This window comes from Centruroides vittatus, unplaced genomic scaffold, assembly GCF_030686945.1.
Source record: "Centruroides vittatus isolate TY-2023 unplaced genomic scaffold, ASM3068694v2 contig_150, whole genome shotgun sequence".
NCBI lineage: Eukaryota > Metazoa > Arthropoda > Arachnida > Scorpiones > Buthidae > Centruroides > Centruroides vittatus.
In genome coordinates, this window is record NW_027120928.1 from 106,997 (window position 1) to 134,852 (window position 27,856).

Sequence of the window (27,856 nt, forward strand, 5' to 3'; positions counted from 1 at the left end):
AATAAAAATAACATTTAAAATCAAACTAAAATTAAAAATGAACTTATTTGTGTTTTATGATTAACTTAAATTAACCATTAATATACTTGAATAATAATTCTAAACTAGTTTGATCTGACACGCTTAGGCCAAACTAGTTTATATATATATATACAGATTATAATTTTGTATATATATATATATATTTATTTATTTATTTATTTATTTATTTATTTATAAGTCCCGTGATACAATTGATCCTCTGTATTCCTTACTAATTTTCTCACAGCTTTCAACGCAGAAAAATGAGTGTTACGTGAAGCATTTTCTACATTGCAGCCAATAAAATTGCATTCTAATTAACATATTATATCAAATATATTTTAAAATTCGAAATTAGGTATTATAAATTTAGATTTTTGTTGCAAATTATTAAACTGTTCGTACCGATAAAATTCTGTTTAAATAACCACACAAGACTAGATTGAAAAGTGATTTTTATTCAACAAATTGTTGGTGTAATAATCCCAATATATTTGTAGCAGTGTGCTGATTGATATGTGCCAACATAGTGATGTATTCCGTCTGAATGATACACAACAATGTTGAAAAATGAGTGAATAGAGATGAGACGATTCAAATATGAGAAACAACTCGTTATTCTTTCTTTTAGGTATTTCGAAAGAAATAGTTATTTCTTCATAATTTTTAAGGACTGTAGAACTAGTCTTTTCGTTTTCGAATAATTAATTTTTTTAATATTTTCATAAAATATAATTGACATTTTAACAATAATTTGGCAAATATAAACATAGGGAAAAAAACACTCTAAATCCAATTTTTCAAAAATAATATTTAATTTGGGTTTATCTGTTTCAAAAATATGAAAACTTTGTTTAATTAGAAATAAATCAATATTGTTTAAGGGCATTTTTGATAAACGTTAAGAAAAGACTAGATCTTTCAATCCTCCTGAAGATAACCTGACATCCCATGTGACAAATATACGCGTTATGGTCCAATTCTGTACACACACAAAACAAAGAGAATGTGAAGCGTGATATATTAATGGCCCACTCTGTCGAAATGTTGAGCATATTATTATTAAGTCTTTTTTTTAATCTTATTTTTGAATCAGTCTAATTTTTTCTTTTAATTATTTTTTTCTTTTTGGTGTTAACTGGGCACAAAACGAATCCACACAATTTAGCAAATTGGGAGAATGCATAATGTTCAATCTCCACGAAGTTTCAAGTTCTCTCTCGGTTTTTTTTTTTTTTTTTTTTATATATTTGTACACATAAACACACACGTGTTACACACTACGGTATAAGCAAACAATCAATTTAAGTGCTCCGATGGGAAGTCCACTTAGGCCCCAATCGATTCCTTTAAGTCATTGTTCTCGGAAATAATCTTGCATCTTCATTGACTAAATATAGTTTAATCATGGTTTAAAAGAGTGTTTGTCACTTCAGAGATTGATAATAATGGATTTCCATCTTGCTTCGCTGAGGGTGGTCTTCCATTTTCTTGCCTGAGCAAAGGCAACTAAGAAAAAAGAAAGAAAATATAAATTTAATTTTTAATTTAAAAATCTTTTAACAAATTAATTTTTTTAGCACACTGATTTGTTTACATGTTCAAATATTTAATGGAATCTAAGATAAATATTCTAAAGCATACAGTTTATCCTATGAAAAATTATGGTTTGTTTGTTAAATTATTTCGTTACATTACTCATCTTCACGATATAATTAATGGCCGATATATTATTTTATTTTATTTTTCTATAAATAGAACCAATATTTATTTAACTTATTTTAATTTCATTTGTTTTTTTATTTTGTTCGAATTATCAAAAAATAATAAACGTGACTGTCAAGCATAGAGATAATTTAGCAAGAAATTCGTACCTTGAAAAAAGCAAAATCCTGTATCGTAAAAAAGAAAGAAAAAATAAAATGATAAAGCATGAAGAAAAGCATAATACAAAGTTGATAAAAATACTTTTTTAATAAAAAAGCACTCATTAAAAAATCTTTAATAAAAAATTTGTTCGGGGAATTATTTTTTAAAAATAAATTAAAAACTAACAAAATTCGAACCTATAAAAAAATTGTAAATGAGCTTATTTACATGAAATTTTTTTATTTTAATTTGTATCTATAATAAAATTGCTGATATTTACCGGGTGCCTTATTTCGAGTCCCATAGAAGGATAAGGAGTACTGCTATAACTGACTGAAGGTGCTACTTTTCCACTTGCTGGACTCGTACTGTTATGAGGTGAGGCTGATTTCGGCGTTGCAACATGTCCCATCCATTTACAAACAGAAGGTGATACACTCGTTAGTTCTGTTGTCGTCCGACAGAGGGAGTCACCGTACTTACTTAACTTACTGTCAAACAATCCCCCACTCGGATGCGTTGTCGAATGTCCTGTCGACCTACTTAAAGGAGAACCCCACATAAGAACACTCTGCCTGGTATCGTTGGAATAGGATGTAGAAACAGGAGAATCACTGTGATCTTTTTCTTCTTTGGCCAGATGAGGAGAATCTCTCAAATGAGGCGGGAGAGCCGAAGTAGTTTTCGGTTTAATTACGTTAACACAGTCCACACTAATCGATTCCACAACACTAGGTAGACCAAAGTTTAGATTTCGACAACTTAGATCACTCAGTTTTGTCGGATCTCTTTCGAGTGGCGGTAGCAGAGGTTGCAATCCAGCAGTAGTCGTACCCATTATACAACCTCTTAACGTGGCACTCGGATCGGCAGGATTTACGTACGCTTCACAACAAGATGGTTTCGAACCGACTTGTTGAACTAATCTAGGTGATTCTCCGTTAAATTTAGCAGCGTCCATTTGACAAGGATATAGTTTGTCATCTTTGGTTAATTGAGAACCATCGGGTGGATAGGGAGTAGGAAAACATGTCCTGGCAGTGCTCGTCATGTCTAAGAAACCATTGCCGCTGTATTGAGCCGCTGGGTGGTATTCTGGATAATATCCTCCAGCGAAATGACGATAGTGGAATAAATTTTCGGGTGAGAGAAGACGAGTATTATCAATGGCTGCTGTAAAAAAGTTCTGAGGCATTGCTGCTGCGTAAGGACTTAAACCATTTGCATTCTCCGCTGGGTAAGGGTAGACGTTATTGTAGCTCGTTTCGTCAATGTAAGGATCTCCGGGTATCTTTCTTTTCCTGCATGTTGTCAGTAATTCTCGAAATTGGGATTTATACCTTCTCGTCCTTTGACATCTTAGAATAAGATCGCTGTCACATAAAAGACCACTCCGGTCGGTAATAGCTCCTAACCCTCCATCTAAATATGTCACTTTAAAGTCCATTGTTCTCTTTCCCAACAAATCTCGGCCTTCTTCTTCCCTGTAATAAAGTAATTTTCCTTTTTTTATTGGCATTTATAAGGTCTGATTATCTAATTTATTTTCTATTATTCTTTAATAAATGTGCTATTTGCTTAAACACAATGTTTTTAAAGGCTTATTAATGTACAAACCTCCTATTCATCGACCATTGTTTTAGAATTTAATCGTAATGAATTTTTAAAATTCAAAAGTTAATAATCAAAATTAAATTTACTTACATAAGTGGCCTATGTGTACATAAAATAAAATCTGGTTTGCTATTTTTGTATATAAGACGAGCACTTGTTTGGAGCCATTGCCATTGCCCTTCTTTCGTCGATAGTCTGTAAGCAATTAACCCTGATGCGCCGGTTTTTAACACTAGAAATGATGATAAAAATAATTTATTAAGCCTAATTTTATATTTAAAAATTCTTTTAAAAATGTAATTCCGTAAGTGCAATAAGATTATTATAATAAATTATGAGAAAAAAGAATTACTCGAAGAGTTTGCTTTCTAATTATTATGTAAATCTGACAGTTAAAAATAATGTAATAATTCAACTATGATATCTTTATTTTTATATAATTTCACTTGTTTAATTCATGATTTGTTTTTCTACTTTGTTCTGACGATTACTTTATAGTAAGGAGAGAAAAATTATATATTCGCTTCGTCAATTTTTTGATGATGATAACTTATCGATGATAATTTTATCGTCAACTCGCTACCCATCTGCATTATTAACTTATCACGATTTGCATGGCTTAATTTAGCTATGGCATTTCATAGATGACTTAAAAATTTGTACTCGAGGTGTTTGAAGGGTTGATAGTAGCAATTTATTTCAACCAATTTCCTTGCAATTATGTTTTTATATGGAACTTGTCACATAATAAAAAAAATCTTTTTGCCTTTTGTATTTTTCCTTTAGGCAGTCTCAATTAAATTCATTGTCAAAGATATAATAATAAACAATTATTCAAAATACAAAACCTAGAATATACAGTAAGTTGAAAGTGTAAATAAACTTTACTGACAATCTACAGTACAGAGATAGAAAAAAATAACTTTTGTTCCATTTAAAGAATTGGAAGTTTTATTTTTTGTGAATGCGTAACTTATGTATAATATTTTCTAATTAATAATTTATTTATCCAATTATTCTGCACGTATAATGAAGCTACATTCTTAAATTTGAGCCTACAGAAGAGCATTTCAGATAAAATTGCTACTAACATTTTTGCTTAATTTTATTAAATAAAATTTTATTTCACTGTATTATATTTATACTTATTATACTTATTAACTGTATTATAATTATACTTACATTCCTGATGTGCACTAGCAACATATGCCAAGTCGTCAAAATGGACTAGATCGTATCCTCCTTTATTTGAGAGGTCGGCATCCGAATAACCTAATACTTGTTTTCCCCTAGAATTAAAGAAAAATATATAAATATTTACATAATTATTAATTTAATGAAATAAATACGATTTAGAAAATCATTTTTAAAATTATTTTATACGATTTTACAGTCAGATTTTATTAATTTCTGTTATTTTAAGATTTTAACTATCAAATTTTTTCATTTAAATTAATAAATAACATTTGAAAGAACTAATTTTAATTAGACCGATGCGAAAAAATATACACAAACAAAGAAACTTTGCTACCTCTTGAAATTACTCAGAAAGATTCTTTCTTTGATAATTAAGTTTCAAAACTGTGTAATTATCATTATATTTTTTAAGAAGGTCTTAGTTTATGGAAATGATTGCATTTATCCTTTAGCCTATATTATGAAGATTATAATTACATATGTAAATTTGACTGTCACAACAAGAAATGGGACGAGAAAGAACAGGAAGATCACGGTTGCATGTGATCTGAGTTCATTTAGCTGAAGGCAAAAGTTAAATGCAAACCAGAATGTCAAATTTAAATATATATATATATATATATATATATATATATATCTTTCCACGGAATTACCTTGAAGTGTTGCAAAGGTTGAAGAGTGACCTTCTTGATTTGAGTAGGCGAGTTACTTGACCGCCTTTAGATTCAAAGTTCAAATCAATTAAAAGACTAAGTTACATCAACGAGTTTTTACTCAAGCTACTTAATCTAGCTCACGAGATAAATTAATTATACGGGCATTTAAAAATTAATTTCGAACTTACCTTTGGTCCATGGAGACTAGAGACAAATCTAATTTATGTTTACTCTTAAACATCGAATCCTTTTGTGGCATCTCCAGTAATGAAGGAGGACCGAACGGCGTACATACAGCAAATAAAGCTAATGGTGGATCTTCCGTTTTGTGATTTTGACCATGAAGAACTTTCACCCTCCCTCGTATATCCAATCTCTATCAAAAAATAGAGTAAAATTGTTTAAAAAATGAAGCCATCTAAATTCATGACTCTATATATTTGTTAGGGATTCAGTTATAATAATGATTTAGCGATGATGATACTTACCAAAAAACCCGATGTATTGTCTAAGAGACAGCGAAATCTGACTGTAAAATTCCTCTCGAGATATTGAGCATTTTCTTCGAAATAAAAGAAATTTAATTAGTTACTGATATCCTTTCAATATACAGATTCGTAAATTACATTTTAAAAAGTTTTAATTATATAAAATACCTGGCAAAAGAACTTCTTGTAAAGTAATCGTTCCTCTATCAGCTGGTAATTGAGAGTTCCATATTAAATGTCTTTGCAATTCTTCTCTATCTTCCGAATGAACTAATTCATATACACTTTGATGACAGATGTCCGACTTGAGGGAGGAAGAGGAAGGAGGAAAAAAAAAACAGCATCAATTAGACAATCATCGGATAAGAGGTTAATTTTTCGTCGATGTTTCTTCCCCTCTACTACTTTTTAGTGATATAGGAGCAACGGACAAAACGCAAGACTTCCAACTCAACACATTCATCAAAGCAAGGTACGGTGACAAGATCATCTGTTACATCCCTGCATCGCACAGTAATCAAGAACAGAGAGGTTCAGTCTAATTAATCATAGCCAGGGATGGCTAATGATCATCTGAACTGTGTTATTCTATCCAGGTCGAGTGGATCCTTGTCTTCCGTTGGTATCGTTCGCTTGACGGATCCACACGCAATTACACAATCAATTACTTTGGCTGAAACATTTCCGCCGTTCCAACAGTTGTGTTTTGATCGTCTGGGTTAAAATGTTTTTCCTTTTTTTATATATATTTTGCATTCGTTGGAACTAATGTATATTTTTATGAGCCTAAAGTTTATATATCTGTTTTTTCTACGCTTTCAAATAACCTACATTTACGTCTATATGTATTTATGAGTAAACATTATTCATTTTCGAATTAAACAGGCATTACTGTATTTATAATACTTTATTTTGGTATAATTCATGTTTTCATCTTAAGAAATTTTATGACAAAATAAAAGTCTAATTTTTGGATTTTTTCGTGTATACGATTATTTTTTTAGATTATTAACAGAAGAAAGCAAAGTCTAACTTTTACTATTTTTACTCGAAATTTGACGCCAATTTTTTAAATTTTTATATAAAATTTCAGTTTCAGAATTTTTATTTAGAATTTAATTTGTTATTTTACTATTTTTTTATATAAAACTTTAATCCAAAAGTGTATCCTTTTTATTTAACATTTTAAGTTTAAAGTTCGCCAATTTTATAGAAAATTTCATCATTTTTATTTAAGATTTTATCTTATCCGTTCTCAGTTTTAACACAATATGCCACTTAACTTTACTCCAAAAATCATTTTTATACAAAAGGCCATCCTTTTAATTTCAATTTTTTCATTTTCTTTCTTTAATACATTATGTGCTTTGTTGGAATTTTTGAACGTCTGCTGGATATTAACTATAATTGAGCAAAACGAATTCGTGGTTAATCTTGCGAAGAAGCATGACGAAAAACTATTTTTAAATTATAAAATACTTGTCCGACATATTTATTCTATTTAAACTAAATAATATTTATAAATTAAATTACAATTTTTTGTTATATACTTAAAACAAATATTAATGAAATAGGCTTAAATATAATTTCTAAACTAATTTTAAAATGTATAGGCCCTAATTATAAGATGAAATGCAAACAAATAACTTATTTAGTTATAAAATAAATTATAAAAGCTTAATATATTTCCGTAATTTAATTCGTGCAACCTTATTGTCTACAGAAGTTTATAATTTAAATAAATTAACGAATTAAATATTTATATTTAATTAAGATTACAATATATATAAAATAAATCATAATAGTTTATAATAATTATTATTTTTAGTTAGTTAATTTAACTATATTATTAAAATTTATAAAAAAAAATTATTATAATAAAGTCTAATTAATGGCCAATTAGTATAACAAAATGACTATATTCATTATTAAAAGATCGATTTTTTTAAATTATTAATAATATAAATCTTATATTTTGATAATATTTATGCTACACAATTGTATATAAATTGTAGGCCTATATAATTGTAGCCTATATATTTAAATTATTAAAAAGGTACAGTACAGTACTGTACAGTAGGCCTACATTTGATTACGTATTTGCCGATTTCATTGATACAAATTTATTATTATAAATAAAAATTAATAATTTCATTAATATTTATCTACTATATTATATAAAATTAAAATTATTCTATTTAGTTATTAAATAACATTTTTAATCCGATTCTATTCGATAAATCACATATAAAATATATAAATTTGACTTTGCCTATACATAGTTTATGGTAAGAATCGGTAATATTTAAATAATACAATAGATTATAATGAATTATAATGTTATAAATTAATTTTTAAAATATATACATATTATTTTTCATAAATGTTAATGATAATATATTCTGTAAATCAATGTTTATGGGTTTCTTCCGGTAATTTAGACTTTTGATATGATAATCCCTCAATTAAGGTTTATTAACCGAGATGAAATAAAGTCGAAATTCATTAAAATTATCTGAATAAATCAATATTAAGTATATGTTTAACCTGTCACACAATTCGTAAAATTTAACATTAAGGTTGCGTGATAGAAAGCAACGAATTCAAAAATTACTGTTAAAGTTTTTAATTCCTTATTTTTCTCACGTAAGTTCGACATCAACTTCAATTTATTCCCATGAAAAATACTTATATACACTATTATAAAATTGTTTTAACTTTATATAAAAGTAAATTACAAAATACATGTTTTATAAATTTTTTATTTTAACATTACATCAATAATTGCTAGAATTTTGTAATAAGTCTATAAGAAACTATAAGTTTTGAATTCATTTTTTTTACGATTTCTATAAATCTTTCCGCTATAATTTTAGATTGTTATTATCAGAATAATATGTAATTAGTGTTTTTAATGTTTCAAAAACATAATCATGATCTATTTGCATAATTTAGCATAAAGAATCGATGTTGTAGCCTTGTTCCACTCTCTTATTCTTGTATCATTCGAATCAACTAAATACAGTAAAATCTGTTTAGAACGAAACCTTACTAAAACGGAAACCTCCCAAACGGGAAAAATTCTTCGGAACGCAATGATTTAGTGTGTTTAAAAAAACCTGTTCAAAACGGAAACCTGCCAAACCGAAGATAACATTCGATATCTTGCGAGTCGGGTTTACGCAGGTTAAATAAATTTTTGAAGATTTAAGGTGTGTTGAATCAATTCTTTATGAATTATAAAATCAAATTGAGCATTTATTTATTAAATTCAGTATAAAAATTATTAAAAGTCGAAAGATCAACCCTACGTTAAAAAAATCTAAAATTAATAAAATAAATTTAAGCGCTACTTACACATAAAGTTTCGTGGATAATAAAGACGTAAGCTTAAATTTATAAAATTTAGAAGATATGCCAAAAATTGACTCAAAATTTGCTAAAAAAAAAAAATTTAATTTAAGCTTTTATAACTTGCAGGCCTATCTTATAGAGGTGTAGCTTTGCGATTGTGTTTAATTTTGATTTAATATTAAATGTTACTCATAAAATATCTTTTATTTATATTAAATTATACAAAAATATATTCTAAATTAATTATGATTTAGGAAAGGCAATTCAAAATACGAAACTATTAAACATAAAATTCTGCCTTCGGAAGAATGACGAAGGTGTAATGTTAGACGAGGAGAAAGACTTGTACTAGGGGAGAATATATATAGTTTTTTCTTTTCTTTTTTTTTTTTTTATTATTCTTTCTAGAACTGACGGCAGTGCAATCGATATGGTAATCGAGGAAGTAATACATTTTTCCCCATTATCTTCAACGTAGTGGTGGGTTACCGAACACCTGTGCCTCCGAAGCCAGACACCTATACCAGAAACATTGCGTACGTGACAGTAATGCTTTTCCTTCTCTTCTCTCCTCTTTGGCATATTCAATTATTGTCGGCAAGTGGATAGCTATCCATCTCTGTCGGGTTCTAAAAGTCTTTCTCGTGCATCTAATGGCTTCTCAGGCGCCTCAAAGTGATATGTAGCTTCTCGCTTGGCCACGTGGGTCTTTCCAGCCCCCTCAATTTTCGTTTCAAATTTTTTCTCTTTTTTTATTTTGGATTATTTATAAAGTACAGAAACGGGATTTTATCCTATCCGTAAAGAAATCGAAAGTTTTAGATAAAATATTTCCTTCCGGAAATACTTTTTTGTAAATTAATTTTCTGGCATTTTACTATCAGACTCTGTTTTTATTCAAATTAAGAGTGTCTACGTGGGCTTAGAAATACATTAATAACAGTAAAACAATTTATCATTTTATACATAAAAAAGTCTTTATTTAGGTTTTAATCATTTATAACACGAATTTAATTTATTCTTTAATTAGCTAAAAACAAGTCTTTCCTTTATCAATTATGCGGTTGGAATTTATCGATATTTTAAATTTTACAGTCCAAATCGTGTAAATAATTTATAAATTTACTATGATTTTAAATATAATCGTTTATAATTTAATATTTCGACAAATATTTTTCAATTTTTATGCAATAAGAATAAACTATTTTGTAAAAAAACTTAAACTATATTATAGTGATTTTTGAGAGTTAAGATCAAAGTTGATCGAAGGGTACGGGTGAAGAAACCTTAAGGTCGTCATTAAATTATTGCTATTGGAAGTCATTAAAGAAACTAGACGTTGACCACGCATTGTCTAATGAGCAAATTAATCATGAAGACGTTACGGGGTGTTGCACTAAACGCCTTCTTAGACTTGCATTAATTACTACATGAAAGTGACTTCTTGTATCACTATCTTCGATGAATCATCTTCCGATTTAATTTTCTTAAACACGACTACTGTTTACAACAACTGACTACTAATTTAGGGAATCGGGCAGGATGCACCAAAGATTTTAATTATACTATTATCGGTTAAATATTCTCTTTCTTCGGGGCATTCTAACGACACCTTTTTTTAATCCCTAGCTTGTTATAAGTCTTTAATTGATGGTTAAAATTTATGCTAATAGATTAAATGAGTTAATTAAGAAGTTTATACTGTTTAATCATACCTATTATTTCCAATTTTATCTGATTATTTTGATGTTTCTGTTACTATTAAATTTAATTAAATTCAATTTCTTCCATTGAAATTAATTTAAGAAACAAATGTTTATATTAGAAATTAATTTATGCATAATTTTATATTTATAAATTTAAAAAATTAACTAATTTTTCCACGTATTTAATTACAAAATTTATTTTTATAATATTTTTTTTTTTTTTTGCTGACAATTTTAAAACTTTTTTTTAAATTTGAAATGTGGATTTGTTATTGCGTAATACGAACTCCTCCTTATTTTCTGATTGGCGACTCTTAACATAGAAATCGCGTTTGTCACATGCTTCCATAGCAACCTAACTGTTGTCCAATTGAGCGAATGGCGCATCCGTATCACGTGAAGTCCGGGGCGTGATATATCTAACTCCTCCTTTCATGAAAGTAGCCTGTAGGCAGCTAATTTTAACAACGAGGAATATTTTCATTCTCGCAATAAAAGTTTTTCGTAATTAAGATGCCAAAATTGAGGTTAATCGTAAACGTTTACGACCCTGAATATAACATGTGTCTTTAGATAAGAGATTGGGTCTTTTGAACGTGTCCACCTGCAAAACCATCTGATAATAACATAAGCGGTGTTGTTTGTTAGAAAACAATGCAGTTTTTTAAGCAGATAATTTTTGAATCACTATCTTTTTTGGTCGTTAACCGCAACCCAATTAATATTTCGAATTTTTTATCGATGTATATCGCTATCTTTGCTAATTCCTTGACTGTAGCCCTGTTGTTAATATATCAAAATATTTTTAGTAAATTTTCTGATGTAAATCTAAACTTGAGATCAGATAAAAGCGAGTAAGTTAGAGAACGATTCAAATTATTAAGCAAAATCAGAATAAAATTGTCATTTTTTACGTAGAATTTTCTAATTTAAACAACCAAAGACAAATTCTACTTTTAACTCTAAACATTCGGATGAAAATAAAATTAATTTGGTCAAACTTTAAATACTAATAGCTAGATAAGACTTAATTTATTTATGAAACGTGTAAGCTATCTCCCTCTCTCTCTCTCTCTTTGCCTACCGTGCTCATTAAGATCAAATTTTTCCTTCTGGCAAGATAAGAAAACAATTTAAAATAAAGTAAAATATATAGAAAGAAAACATTAAGCTAATTAAATTAGAAAAGTTAACGTTTAAATAACAAAATTCGAAATTATTTTAACTTTATTAATGTTTTCTCTTTACGTATCCGTACTCGTTTCCTTCATCTAACTACAATCTGTTAAACAGAACGTGAACGAAAGACAAATGATCATCATTGCAATCGTAACGAGATGTTTTTCAAATTAAATTTTGACTGGATTCCTCACGTAGAAATAACATTATTGTCTCTCTCCATAAAAGACATTCAACAATTTCTAACAGTGGCTGGAAGCAGTCAGGACGGATCTGGTCGATCTCCTACAGTAATTTCTCGCCTTTCACATCTCCAAGATTACTTCGCTAAATTAGTGTCATTACTGCTGCCTCTGCCATACACTGTTATCTGCATGCATTACGGAAGAGATAGTATCTAATGCAAACCGACATTGATTTTCCTGGAGCACTACTGTAATGTCTTCATCTCTTTTCTTCTTGCCATGCAGCAAACCATTTCAAATGTTAGATGATGCCACACTTCGTTGATTGCTCGGTGCCGTACCTCAGAAATGGTTACTGTAGCTATTAAGGTTTAATATCTAAAAATTTCTTAACACTAATTTTCATTTTTTCTCAACCTTAAAATATCTCGTTTTTCAGCTGACAGCTATTTTAATGTAGAATGATCCTTGTCAGTACGGTACTGAGATTATGCTAGAGGCTTTTGATAATAGAGTAATTTTATATTACGAGATGACAGAGAACTTTGTAGTCGATATGTTATATCTTATTTTCTTATATCGCCTAAGGCTTTGTAAAATGATAAGAACTTATCTAAAAGAAAGAAATTGAAATAGTCTTATTGATTACAGTAGTAAACCATCAGCAAGATTTATTATTGTAAAATTGTGCGATATATAATGTATCTTAATTGATGTTTCTATGGAAGAATGCTTAACATTTCACCCAAAGCTAGCAGACTTTGTTCAAAATACAGTGTAATTTAATTTTTTGCCAACGATAAAACGGGAAAGTTACTAAGGTTTATATATATATAGATTATATATCGTTTTTATCGATAATTTAAGTAACATTTCTAAAAAATTATCTAAATTTTAGAACTTTTCATATACACTTTGAAAAAAACGTTTAATTTAAACCGTAAATTTATAAAGAATTCTATTAGAATTTATAAGATGTCATATATAAATTTTAGTGAATTTTTAATGCTAATTAAATATATGAAATATTAGTACAAACTGCATTAAGACTACACTTAATTACAGTTATACTAATTACGAAATAAAATATATACAGTCCATAGGAGATATATAATTTGTCAAATTGAATTTCTTAACTTCACAGTAGATTGAGCCATACCTGATGAAAGCCAAGATAAGTTTCGACTGTATGTGAAGCGTAAAAGACCTCCCCATCACATGTCAAAATCAACAGGAAGCCATTGAGGGCCTATTGGGTAGAAAAAAGAAATTATTTTTTTCAATCTATCATATTATAACAGAATATATTCTATAATTTTTCGATTAAACTACCCTTAAATTGTTTACTATAATTAATTAAATTTAAACCAAATTTTGCTACAAAAATTGATTTAGCCTATTAATTAAGATATTTTCTTAAAATTTTCTAATCTTTTTCTTTTATTCTAACGGTATAACAGACATATAAGTCTAATTTGATCAGATAATTACAGATCTTCTATAAAGAGTTATACCTGCAAAAATAAAAAATAAAAATTTACTAGGCTATTGTCTGGCGCCTACCTTAATTATTCTAGTTATTTTTTTAATATTCGACACGTATTTAAATTATTATTATTTTATTTGACAACTGAGCAATACTTCGATAATCTATATTTAATATTAGTTATTTAGATTATTCTTTATTACTATATACAATATTTTTTAAAGTAATTTACTTGTCGTTGACCTTCTATTCAAAAAATATCCATTTAAAATAGAAAAAAAATGAAAAACAATAAAATTGGTTTTTTGTTGGAAGGTTAATGGAGCTGTTTAGAGAGGCGAACTCAACTCGAACAAATTGTCTAGCAAGCACTTCTGAAAAAAATTCGTCCACCCAAAAGAAACGGTAAGATCTAAGTGAGAATTGAATCTATACCGTGATTATTTTCTATTATTTTAATCCTTGCCTTATGGTTTTACTTATAGGCCTATATGACCTACAACTTAACCAAACTCTCTTTAACATAAGCTGTAACTAGTTTAACAGGCCTAAAACATTTTTTATTCTTTTAATAGCCTACTAAATATTTCAAACTGTAGAAAATACGTAATTTATGTCTCTATGATTTTTTTATATTATTATTTTAATTATAGATAGATAGAGCATTCTGCTGCTTAACCATAGCTTAAATGCATATATTTTACAAGTTTGTAGCCTAAACATTATGTAGGGCAAGACTTTTAGCTTAAGTTTTTGGGCTTATTAATATTAAAAAATTCTGCAGTTTTCTCTATATTTATACGATTTATTTCTGGTGAAATTCAATTAGTAGATAGGCCCTCATGATATTTTTATCTAACGTAGATATTCTGTGAAATACATATAGTAAAACAATCAACTTTGATGTATATTTTGAAAGAACCAAGGCCTTTGAAATCGAATCATTCTAAGTGATCACCCTTCGATAAGATGTAGCACCAATCACGGGAGTAGGTAACCATAGAAACAAAGCAAGGGCGGGAGATGGTTCATAAATCATTCTTGTAGATCCGGAATCCCCGAAGGTAGATGGGGTAATGGTTTTCATCACTCGGAAGCATACGACACCCAAATGGTGTAACGAAGTGACGGGTGGATCCAAGCGATCGATAATTCAAGTAATTCTTTTACTTCAAATCGGAATATTACCTTTAAAATTCTCCGCCTGTACTGTCGATACGTACTCCAAAATCCATAAAATATAAGAATTTTTTTAAAAAATGGAGTAAAGCATCATTCAAATATGAAACTATTTTAAGATTTACAAGCCAGTAGATTGTTACAAATGAACACAATCTGAGATTTCCACATTACCTAAATTGTAATTAAGTAATTATAATTAAATATATTTTAATAAATTTTATTTTATTTTTGGATCACAATTCTCGAATTGGATGAAGGCAATTGTACTCAACACTAATCAAATGGATTTTTTACACGGTTACAACGTTTTATGGATCATAAAATTAACATAAACGTGTAAAAATATTAGTAATTTAAAAATAATTTTTCTCTTAACCGTTTATTTTTCGTAAATTAATAATAAATTATCCATTTATAAGGCTTTCTTTAATGTAAGCAAATGAAGTTATTCTATAATAGAAGAGGCATTTCTTAGAATTCAGTTAATTTTTTTTCTGGTTTATTTTTTTTAATAAAAGCATTCGGTTTGATAAAAGATAGTGGGAACAATCAGATTTGTTGACGTTTAGTCGCGTGACTTCAACATTTGGCATTCAACAATAAGCGAAGCTATGTAAACTGATAGAATGTTAAATCCATCACTCACGACTCGATGTAAGATCCAAAAGGTGAATTCTTTTATATTTTCCCTCTCCTTTCATCCACAATAGGGAAAGGAAAAAAGATAGTAAAAAATAAAGAAAATAAAAAATATTTTAAGACGAATTTGAAATTCACTTTGATTTCGACTATCAGCATAAACCTTTCCCAGTCTGTCATTTCTGTTTATAGATTCCATTTATAAATGACTCCCTTCAACAAATAAAACCCCCTGAACTTTAGATTATGTGTATATACAACTTCAAAATAACGAAAAAAATTACATTTTATGTAGTCCCGTACATAGTCTTCAATGAAATGCATTGCTTTTTCCAAAAATATTGCGATAGAATGGATGGACTGAACAATTGTGCATAGAAATTCAACTTCCTGAGAGCTTTTTATAAAATCTCGTTTTATAAATAATAAACTGTAAGAGTTTTTTTCTTATTATATATAAATATATCGGCTTTTTATACTTGCAAAATTTCGAATTTTTACTGAATATTAACTCAGCTATTTACTTTTTCCCTCGATCTTCTTCCTCTTCTTCATCGTTGTATAACTACTTCAATACGGGATTTCGTGTGTCTTTTAATGTAAGATAAGCTAATTTATTATAACGAAAGAATTCGATTAAAATAGTAACAAATGCGTTTTTGTGCAATAGTTTTGGTAAAATAAATATTTTGTTCGAATGATAATTAAATTATTGTTTATTTTAAAATATAAATTACCAGTTGCGTAACTTTCCTGGCAAGAGTTAAAAATTGCGTTGCGCCTATCTGTCTTGAGATTTTATTTTAAAAATTTTGGTGTTATAAATTATTAAAGTGGCAAAAAGTTTAATAATGTGGGTAGAGATGAGTTTTATTTTTAAAAAATTGTAAATGCTAGTAACGAATAAAATATTCATCAAGTGACACATGACTCCCCTCTATCTCCCCACCCCCTCGACCTTTAACCACCAAAATTTAACAGCATTAATATTCTTAATACACAAACCTTCCTGCAAAATTTCAGAAATTTTCTACAAAAGACACAGGAGGTATTAAGCTTTAAAGTGGGTGAACAAAATCGTTCCTCTCCACACACACTAACATCCATTTACACAGAAAAAAAAACCCAAATTATTTTGCATTTCTCGACGTTTCAAGGTCCTCCGCGTTCAAAAACGTAAAATTTTCGAGGTACATTTTTACCGATTATTACCTTATTTAGTTTATAATATAGTTTTACTGATTATTCAGATTTTATTTTCTTACTTTCACAATATATTTCAACGGATAATGTAAGGAAATAATGGATAGTCTTACATCGTGATATTTTAAAGAAGAGTAGGACAAAGCTGTTTGTTTTTTCTTCTATAAAATTGTTTCATTTTTAAATAAATGCCCCATAAACTCTCTCATAATGTCTTTTAATGAAATCTAGAAACCTAAATTTTTTCATTCACAATGTAGGCTTGTAGGTCATGCTTTTAATAATGATGATAACGAGGGATGAGGATAAATTATCCGGTCTTATAATAGGAGATAATTATTCAGAATATTAAATTTATCGTTGATTATTTTAATAAAAATCAACATTAATATTTTAATTTTATAAATATATTTGTAAAAAGTATAGAAATTTTGAGAAAAACGTTAATTTCAATGCAACTTAAACGATGAGAGAAAGTCAAAAAATACAAATAATATTTTTACGGTAAAGAAAAAAATGGATGAACTACTTTATTATTTTTTTAAATTGATATTTTGTACTAATTTATGTATTAATGTAAGGAATGTAGACAAGATAGTAGCCTATTATAACTAAATTTTCTGTAAGATTATAAGGTACTGTACAGTCAGTACAAGTAGGCTATATCAAAACATTTAGAGGTAATTTTCAATGATTGCTGTGTTATAATAATTTTAAATACGCAGTTAATCGGAGTTTAATAAATATATTAATACAGAATTTGATTAATATTTAATTAAAATTGAGAAAATATGCTTAATCGTTTTACGCGTAACTTAATAATTAATAAGGATATCACAACGTAGCATCCTTATTATGTAACTTATAATAAATTACCTTTATGTATTCCCTGTGCATATAAAAATAATAATTTAATATACATAAGCATGCCTATTAAGATTGATAAGGATGCAGGACTGTATCTATCAAGAACTATATCTCGATAGGTACTGTACAGTATGAATGAGTAATTTTTTAATTTTAATTACTAAAAAAATATCAATTTGTTAAATTTTATTAAGGTAAATTATGAAGATTTACTGTTAATTGTGCTGTACTATACATTATAGACAGTATCTATTCTAGATTTTCTTATACAGATATGAGCAGTTTAACGACGAGCCATGTATACAGTACGACCAAGATTATAATGGAGCTGAAAATTCGTAAAAACCTGTATCTTTCTATATTTGGATATGCTTAGATGCATAATCATTGTGTTACTTACAGCTTATATGAATAGTAGATTATACCATAAAGGTTTGTTTAAGTATAATATAGTACTCTATGAGGTTCTACTATGTATTTCTAATCCCGTCGTTAAGCGGAGTGTACAATAAACCACATAATCTAGAATTACCTCAATTACCACACAAGTTTTATATTAACCTGCCAATATATAAAAGTATTTGAATTGAGAACTTTTACTTGGTTTTATCCCTGATTTGTCTGTTTAATTATCGATTTTAAACTATAAATTTTAATTAAACGAAGCTTATAGAGTATAATTGATATAGTTTCAATAATTCTATAAATAACTCTATAAACAATGGATAGGAAACATTTATAATGCATGTAGATCGAGGCACAAAAATACTTTGTATAAATTAATATCAAAGATACTGTACAACTTTTTAATGAAGTTGATTAGATCATTGTCCTTTGTTAATTAGTGAATCATTCTTGTCAATGATAGTTGCTCTTATCTGACAACGATTGAAGGATAGAGGTGATAAATAATAAATGTAAATGTTCTAAAAAGTTGAAAAAAGTTTATTAGAAGAAAACTCAATTCACTTTCGTTTTTTATTAATTAACATACAAATCCTGTTTCAGTCAGTAAACTCTTCACGCTTATTCTTCTATTTTTTTAACTTAATTAAATTTTCTTTTTTAATTTAAATTTCTGTTTCATTTTCTTAAAGAAACTAATTAAATAATGAGTTTACTATAATATATATTTAGAAACATTGATGAAAATTAAGCTTCTATCATTTTTTATTATATGAGAAATGCTTCAATGTCTGTGTTTTAATGGAACTCATACAAATAAAGCATAGAACTTATCAGAATATGGAAGAGTTATTACGATTTTTATATTTAAATGCTTATTAATTAAACAATAAACAATTTGTTAAACAACTTTACAAATACAGGCGAATAAATTTTAATAAATTTAGTTGATATTTAAAGTTAAAACTTGGAATTTAAATTTTCATAATTTATTTTAGAAGCTTATGTAAATAATTTTTCGTGATTAATGATAACGTTTTATGCGTGATATTACTTTTCGAATGTAATATAATAGGGTAATTGGGTGTAGACAAGGTGAAACTATCGTGAGTGACAAAGAAATCGGAGGAAATAATAATAAACAAGAAAATGGAACGCTATATTGTATCACTTTTCTTCGTTTAGAACGTTCGTAGAGGAGCGTATTTAGTTTCTTAATTTTATATGGTTACTATATACGCGAACTGAATTAATTATATTAATTATGCTGTGGTATTTTAAAATTTTAATGTTTTTCTTCATAACCTTTGGGAAAATTTAATGTTTGTGATTGTAATGTAGGCTTATATAGCCTACGTTTTGCATTATTTGCTGCTTATAAATTAAAAGTTTCTATGTATGAAATATATTTATCATTATTATTAATTTTTTGTTGCTTAAACACTATGTAGTGCAATAAATTCGAACACTTGGCATTCTTTCATCTCTTATTTTAGTTCAGTTCATACGTTTTAAATTACACGTTTGGAGCATAACACGCCCCTTCAGCCAACTAAAAATACGATAAAAATACATACAGCACATAAAAAGGTAAAAATACATATAGGCCTAAATGGTTAAGATGTTTCTTCAAAGACATACCTCGGAATATTTTACGAACTGGGCTCTATTGGATGAGTACATAATATGTATACGGCTTACACATTTATTATTGTATATATATTTGAACAAATATCACAAATATAATATTAATCATTACAATACATTGATTTGCACAATACATATATCTACACTATTAACATACCTTCGTTATTCTTCTTTTTGAGCCAATACAATTAAACGGTAAGTATATCGCCAGTACGGAACTTTACGTTCATACTGTTTTTGTAATTTTAAAACATGTTGTTAGTATTCCTTCTTATCCTTGCCTAAAAAGCAACGTGGTGTTGAATCAAATTTCCATTTCGAATTCTGCCATTTTTTTTTTTTTTTTAATAGGAGGTTGGAAGTTCACTATAAATTATCTCAAAGAACCCAACTGATATTTGAGCATAGGCCCTCATCTATTAAAGGATGAAATAGGTAAAATTAACACTGGCATCTGGTTGCATCATATGTTGTCACCACTTGTGCACCAGATGTGGAAGGTAACACACCTCCTTCGTAACCGCTGCCTACATCTTGTAGTAATGTCTGAACCTGCAACTCTGTCGTCTTACCATTTTTGGTATGTATTTCATATTATCTAAACTGTCTGTATAACATTAGTTCATAACTGTAAACCAATAATTGGGCTAACTCATAACTGTTTTTGTATTAGCACCATGTACAGTACACTTTACGCTACCATTCAACGTTATGAAGAATTATTACTCCTGTCTACATTGATAATGCTTACTGCTCATACAGTCATGACGACGTTTTCATCTTTATGTTGTATAGCTCTAGGCATAGTTTTAAGTTTATTTTTTTCACTTTGTATAATTTTTAAGTAAAGTAAAACCTTTAGTTAATACCAACTGATGAGGGACTACTTTCTATTGGAAAATAGTCCGAAATGCATTTTGGGTTTTTCTATTTTCTACTTATGTAGTCGTCTTATTGTACACCCCTTCTTTGTTTTATTAAATGTTTTTACTTTGATTCCTGAGCGTTTGTGCCCATTATCATTGGTGATAAGCCCTTACTATTATCTGCCTCACGGTTATAGATTGTAATTAATTTAATTATACCTAGGGCTTAAAGCAATCTCTGTAATAATAAAGTATCTCGTTATAATAACATTCACAGAATAAATACGATGTACGGTACCTGTTTATTTTTTATATAAAATTCAATATAACCAGTAAAACACAAATGGTTGTACAGTAGAGCGTCGGTTAACCGAAAGCTTTCCAGTCGGACTGTGTCGTGCCGAATCGAACGTTTTTGATACTAGATTAACTTCTAAAGTATAATTTTTTTGTTTTTATATTTTTCAATATATTAATTTTGTTTGTACAAAATAAAGAAATAATTTTGAACGATACAATAGCCTCGATTATTGTTATAAAAATTTTCGTTAGGCTTAAAATCGACGAAAATTCAACGCGAATTCAACGCAATGGAGAAAAATTTCAACATCGGATAGGTTAATATATTTTTTCGTACATAATCAGTTATCCGAACCAATGTTGCCACGTCTACCGAAGTTTCGGTAGATCTACCAATTTTGGGTCCGGTCTACCGATCTACCGATTGAAGCACCAAATCTACCGAAAAGTTGACGATAATTCAAGAAAGAAATTTTTATTTTCAATGTATCTAAAAATTCTCAATAAAACATTTCTTTGTACCTTCATTTCTTATAGTAAAAAACTTTATTGCAATACAAAGTTATTTCTGCTGATCTGTTTAGCGCCATCTATTATGTAGTAGCATAATCATTGGTTACATTATAACAGAAATAGCCAGAAATGTACTCTTAGTTATTCACACTGTGAATAATTTTAAAAATATTAGAAATCGAAAAATGAGTGACCAAAAGTACGATAGTGGTGGTGAAGGTTCTAGTACCGATGTTATTAAAAAAATATATATATAAACAATTCTACAAACACGAATGGGAATCCCTGCCAGAGTTCAAAGGGTGGTTAACCCGAAGTAAAAAAGGGCGATAATTTGCACTTTGCAAGCCTTGTGGAAAAGACAAAAACATTTCAAGTGGAAAAGACGCTTTACTTAAACATAGTGTCGGAAATTTCATATAAAAAAAGTGGAAACAATCTCAAGTAAACAAGTCTCAATGATGAAAACTTTTGCTATATCCGGATCAAGGCAAAAGCGATTGGAGGCATCAATTAAAGAAGGTACGTTTTTGTGACAGTTAAAAATTAAAAAAACTAAACTAATGACTCGTTACTGTTGTTATATTTAGTATTATTAATGTTATTTGTTATTCAGGGGAAATACGCCTTTCGGCATTCGTAGCAGAGCACAACCTGCCTTTCTTGGTTATGGAGCATCTGCCGAAATGAATTATGAACATTTGTCCCGACTCAAAAATTGCTCAAGGATTGGCATGCAACAGAACCAAAACAACAGCCATTGTGTGTGTTACTGGTAACGAGGGTTTTCTTCGGGTTTGTGAAGATTTACGAAATAAGGAATTTTCCCTTATCGTGGATAAATCAACGGATTGGAACATAATAAAACACTTATGCTTAGTTGTAAGGTATTTAGAAGATGACGTTATTCAAGATAGTTTTGGTCTTGTTAAATTACGCGCTTCTGATGCAGTTACCTTATATAATCGCATTACTGAAATGTTTAACCACAATAATATTCCCTACAAAAACAATTTGATAGGGTTTGCCTTCGATGAAGCTAATGTTATGATGGGAAGTCATCATTCTTTGATGACACTATTAAAAAATGATGTACCTAATTTATATATTATAAAATGTATATGCCATTCGTTTCACTTGTGCGCATCATATGCCAGTCAGAAATTCTCTAGGTACGTCGAAGATCTCTGCCGCGATATTTACAATTATTTTAATTCTAGCCCAAAAAGAGTATGTGAATTCAGCCAATTTCAGCAATTTTGCAATATTAAGAGCCACAAAATTCTACATCCATGGCAAACCAGATGGCTTTCAGTTCATGGTGTGGTAATTCGAATCTTAGCGCAGTACGCTGCTCTAAAACTATATTTTACTGATGCCGTCAACAGTAATGATGTCCTCGCTGCATATGATATACTGCAGAAATCGAATGATTCAGTTTCAAAATTATTTGTAGAATTTTTGGATTATGTGTTGCCTCTATTCAATATTTTAAATATAGAAATGCAATCCGAGTCCCCAAAATTGCATGTTTTGTATGATGATGTTTGCCTCGTTTTGAAAACAATTTATGATTGCTTCCTTCAAAGAAATTATATAACAACCACTCCAATCCAAAGTATTGATTTTAAAAATCCAAGAAATTATGTATTTAGCTATAGAAAACATGTATTTTGGAGCAAAAGTCGTGGCTTCAATGACGCAACCGAATCTTACAGATGAACACATTACATTTTTTCGACTACGTCGTTTGGATTTTTACATTGAAGATTGCACCCAAATTACTGCTAGATTTCCTCTTAAAAACAACTCTATAAAATTTTGGTTTTTTAACCCAACCGCTGTTAAAAGTGGAATTATACATACAATTACAGATGTTGCCTTGTTATTTCCTAATCTCATAACTAATCGCGAGCTTTAAAGTTTAGATTCCGAATGGAGACTGTTAAGAAATTATCAAGAAATACAGTCGTTTAGCAATGATGCGCAAGTTTTCTGGCCAAATATTAAAACTATTACTCTGGGCGATGAAACACTTGTTTTTCCAGTGTTGACTCGTTTTATTGAGAATATCTTGTTTCTGCCTCATTCTTCGCCTAATGTGGAAAGAATATTTTCGTCAATAAATCTGTTTAAAACGAAACAAAGAAATAAACCGAGCTCCGAAACAATCACTGGCTTACTTCTTACTAAACTATTAATTGGAAAAAATTACTGTTACGATTTTCCTGAAAAAGGTAATTTCATTTCAAAAATAACAAACTGTTTTAAAAAACATACAAACGGAAGATATTCAATAATAATTATTATTATTATCCTAAAAATAAAAAATAATTTTCTGTTAGGTACTACATTTCGTCTTATTTTTCTATCTAATTAGTAAATTATTATTTTTACGTAAGTGTTCTGTGTTAGTTTTTGTTTTTTATTCTTTATAGTTTATAATAAAATAAATGACGAAAAAAACGCGTTATTGTTAATGCGCAACCCCCTTTCAGCCACAAAAAGTCGATCTACCGAAAACTACCAAAATCTACCGAAAATTGCTTAAGGAATCTACCGATGGCAAGCAAATCGGCGTGGCGACAGTGATCCGAACAACTCCAGTCCCCAATTGATTCGGATAAACGACGCTCTACTGTACAACCATTTGTGTTTTACTGGTTATATTGAATTTTATATAAAAACTAAACAGGTACCGTACATCGTATTTATTCTGTGAATGTTATTATAACGAGATACTTTATTATTACAGAGATTGCTTTAAGCCCTAGGTATAATTAAATTAATTACAATCTATAACCGTGAGGCAGATAATAGTAAGGGCTTATCACCAATGATAATGGGCACAAACGCTCAGGAATCAAAGTAAAAACATTTAATAAAACAAAGAAGGGGTGTACAATAAGACGACTACATAAGTATGAAAATCGAAAAACCCAAAATGCATTTCGGACTATTTTCCAATAGAAAGTAGTCCCTCATCAGTTGGTATTAACCAAAGGTTTTACTTTACTTAAAAATTATACAAAGTGAAAAAAATAAACTTAAAACTATGCCTAGAGCTATACAACATAAAGATGAAAACGTCGTCATGACTGTATGAGCAGTAAGCATTATCAATGTAGACAGGAGTAATAATTCTTCATAACGTTGAATGGTAGCGTAAAGTGTACTGTACATGGTGCTAATACAAAAACAGTTATGAGTTAGCCCAATTATTGGTTTACAGTTATGAACTAATGTTATACAGACAGTTTAGATAATATGAAATACATACCAAAAATGGTAAGACGACAGAGTTGCAGGTTCAGACATTACTACAAGATGTAGGCAGCGGTTACGAAGGAGGTGTGTTACCTTCCACATCTGGTGCACAAGTGGTGACAACATATGATGCAACCAGATGCCAGTGTTAATTTTACCTATTTCATCCTTTAATAGATGAGGGCCTATGCTCAAATATCAGTTGGGTTCTTTGAGATAATTTATAGTGAACTTCCAACCTCCTATTAAAAAAAAAAAAAAATGGCAGAATTCGAAATGGAAATTTGATTCAACACCACGTTACTTTTTAGGCAAGGATAAGAAGGAATACTAACAACATGTTTTAAAATTACAAAAACAGTATGAACGTAAAGTTCCGTACTGGCGATATACTTACCGTTTAATTGTATTGGCTCAAAAAGAAGAATAACGAAGGTATGTTAATAGTGTAGATATATGTATTGTGCAAATCAATGTATTGTGATGATTAATATTATATTTGTGATATTTGTTCAAATATATATACAATAATAAATGTGTAAGCCGTATACATATTATGTACTCATCCAATAGAGCCCAGTTCGTAAAATATTCCGAGGTATGTCTTTGAAGAAACATCTTAACCATTTAGGCCTATATGTATTTTTACCTTTTTATGTGCTGTATGTATTTTTATCGTATTTTTAGTTGGCTGAAGGGGCGTGTTATGCTCCAAACGTGTAATTTAAAACGTATGAACTGAACTAAAATAAGAGATGAAAGAATGCCAAGTGTTCGAATTTATTGCACTACATAGTGTTTAAGCAACAAAAAAGAATTACGACACGGTTTCGGATTATCAAATTATTATTGTTGTTTGTGCTGAGTGAGTAGTAATTCCAAATGTATGTACTGTACAGGGTGGTCCAAAAATAACTTAACTGACTTTTATGCCACTATACATTACATATTAATGTATAGTGACTTAAAAGTGGTACAGTACACTTCTCTAATGCAGTGGTTCTCAATCTTTCTGAAGTCGGGGAACACTAAACTTTGACATTTTTTTTTTTTCCGCGGAACACTTACAATAGGCCTACATCGGCTTTAAAGCAGGGTGCAAATCTTTTTGAAATCGAGCGCACTCGGTCTAGTAGGTGACAACATTGGCATTTGCTGATTACATTCCTGTACACAAATTATTTTGCATTGTATTGATATTTCTTTTGCGACAATTTTTAATTGTATATTTGATTTTTCGCGGAACACTTGAACTGGCTTCACGGAGCACCCGTGTTCCGCGGACCACAAATTGAGAACCACGGCTCTAATGTATAGTGGCGTAAAAGTGGCTTAAAAGTAGCCTAATAAAAGAATGAAAAATCGTAAAAATTTCTAAAATTAAACAAAGATAAAGTAATTATAGGTGTTTCTGATCACGAAGCGATGCACTAGAGATGTTATTTGATTAAGTGTAACTCGTAAGTATATGCTAAGTTTAAGTATGATAGAGATTAATACACGAAAATTTATTAAACTACTGATTCAAATTTGGTCTATTTTGGATCTAGATATTCGAAAACACTCATACACTGTAAAAATCTTTAGAAAAGTTCACGCTTTCAACTTGAAAGGAGATTCAACCACAATCGAAATTGTATGAATCATCGAAATTTCAACCAAATACAGAATTAATTTCTAACCGGATGTACTGTACAGCATAATTTCTTCTACTTGTTGCAAAATTCCTTTTAATTTACTACTTTTCGTCTTTCTATCGTTAAATATGATGACATTTCAGAATCATGATCACATTCGTTCTAAGAGCTGCACTTCTGTCAACATTTCCTTATGTTAAGCATTCTTTGAGATACTTTAAATACAGTAATAAATAGAAATTTAATTCCAATTAGTTCATACAAATTATAAATATATACTAAACATAAGTGTACTGTACTGTACCTTTAATTGTTATATTAATTCTGCATAATGGACAACTAATAATTTAAGAAGGAAAATGTAATTGTGGACATATTTAATAATTTGTAAATTTTGTTTTAAAACTGTTCGTAATTACTGAGTAAAAAATAATTGTAATGAGCATTTATTTTATAATTGCTTTAACATAATTATAAGATAAACAAACATTTAGAGTTAATATCAGTAGCAGTGAAAAATGATCGTATGGAAGCACAGGTGATACCTTATCTACTAGTCTATGTAAACCTAAATGCATAAAAACTAAAAAAAAATTTAAATTTAAAAGCATTGTTAGTTTATTAAATAAATAAATATTTACTTTAACATTTTATATATTTAGAATGAATAGAATGAAATTAACTTCATGTTCCTCATCTATGGACGAAGCAATGGACAAAACATGGAAGTAGATATGCAGCTGTGTTCATTGCTTAACATTTAAATTAATTAACACCTACATTACACAATTAAGTGCTAGTTTTTATATACAGGTATACCTCGAGTTACGTCGTTCCCGATTATACGTCGTTTGTCAAAAAAGTATATGGAAAAATAAAAATCAAGTTTAAGTCAGTTTATTCGACTTTAAATCCGTCCGCCATAAACATTGAAGATGTAATATGACTAGAAAAGCGTTGAAAGCACATAAAATCATATTAAAATATGTACATTTACAGTAAATGTTAATATAATCATCGTAAAGCCTAGGAAAGGAACCATGAAAACATCTGTGTTTCTGTGTTGTCGTCTCATTTAGCGGTCTTTAAGTGCTCATTATTGGCGTTTAGTTACGACATAAGTCAAAACTACGACTTACGTCGCCTCTCCTGGAACCAATTACCGACGTAAGACGAGGTATACCTGTATATATAGGCCTATATATACAATAAAAACTTTACAGACTTATATTTATAATTTATTAGACAAATAATTCACGATTTTCACAGCGTAGTCGAAAAAAAGAGAACTGGAATTTACGATTTTGTGATCTTTAATAATTAAAAAATGCAAAAAAGTATAAATATAGACATTTCTCGTTTAAAAACTTTCTCGATGGACATTAAATTAGCTATATTTAAGGGGGAGAAATAGAAAAATATTAATTTCGACATAAGTGTTCGAATTATCAGAACGTAAGTCTTCGACACTATCATTACGATGCCAATTGCTTAATATGAATCGGGTGGAGCTGCTAGATATAGCCCTGTAGATCCTTAGAACATAATTAAAAATAAGCTCAAGTATTTGCAATT

General features: G+C 29.0%; 1 protein-coding gene across 2 annotated transcripts in view; it reads right to left on the reverse strand.

The window, feature by feature from the left end:
* Window positions 1-1,268: 1,268 nt before the first annotated feature.
* The window catches only part of LOC136968614 (aryl hydrocarbon receptor-like), a 119,254-nt gene continuing 92,666 nt past the window's right edge, over window positions 1,269-27,856 (reverse strand). Inside the window, exons 4-12 of one of the 2 annotated variants that reach the window (XM_067262610.1) lie at window positions 13,429-13,518; window positions 6,014-6,149; window positions 5,846-5,919; window positions 5,546-5,733; window positions 4,687-4,793; window positions 3,595-3,736; window positions 2,171-3,374; window positions 1,896-1,913; window positions 1,269-1,530 (exon numbers count right to left, since the gene is read on the reverse strand). In XM_067262610.1, coding sequence (XP_067118711.1) covers window positions 1,423-1,530; window positions 1,896-1,913; window positions 2,171-3,374; window positions 3,595-3,736; window positions 4,687-4,793; window positions 5,546-5,733; window positions 5,846-5,919; window positions 6,014-6,149; window positions 13,429-13,518 — 2,067 coding nt within the window. In that variant the 3' untranslated portion in view covers window positions 1,269-1,422. The remainder of the gene's footprint in view (window positions 1,531-1,895; window positions 1,914-2,170; window positions 3,375-3,594; window positions 3,737-4,686; window positions 4,794-5,545; window positions 5,734-5,845; window positions 5,920-6,013; window positions 6,150-13,428; window positions 13,519-27,856) is intronic. The other variant, XM_067262611.1, reaches the window with a different exon arrangement.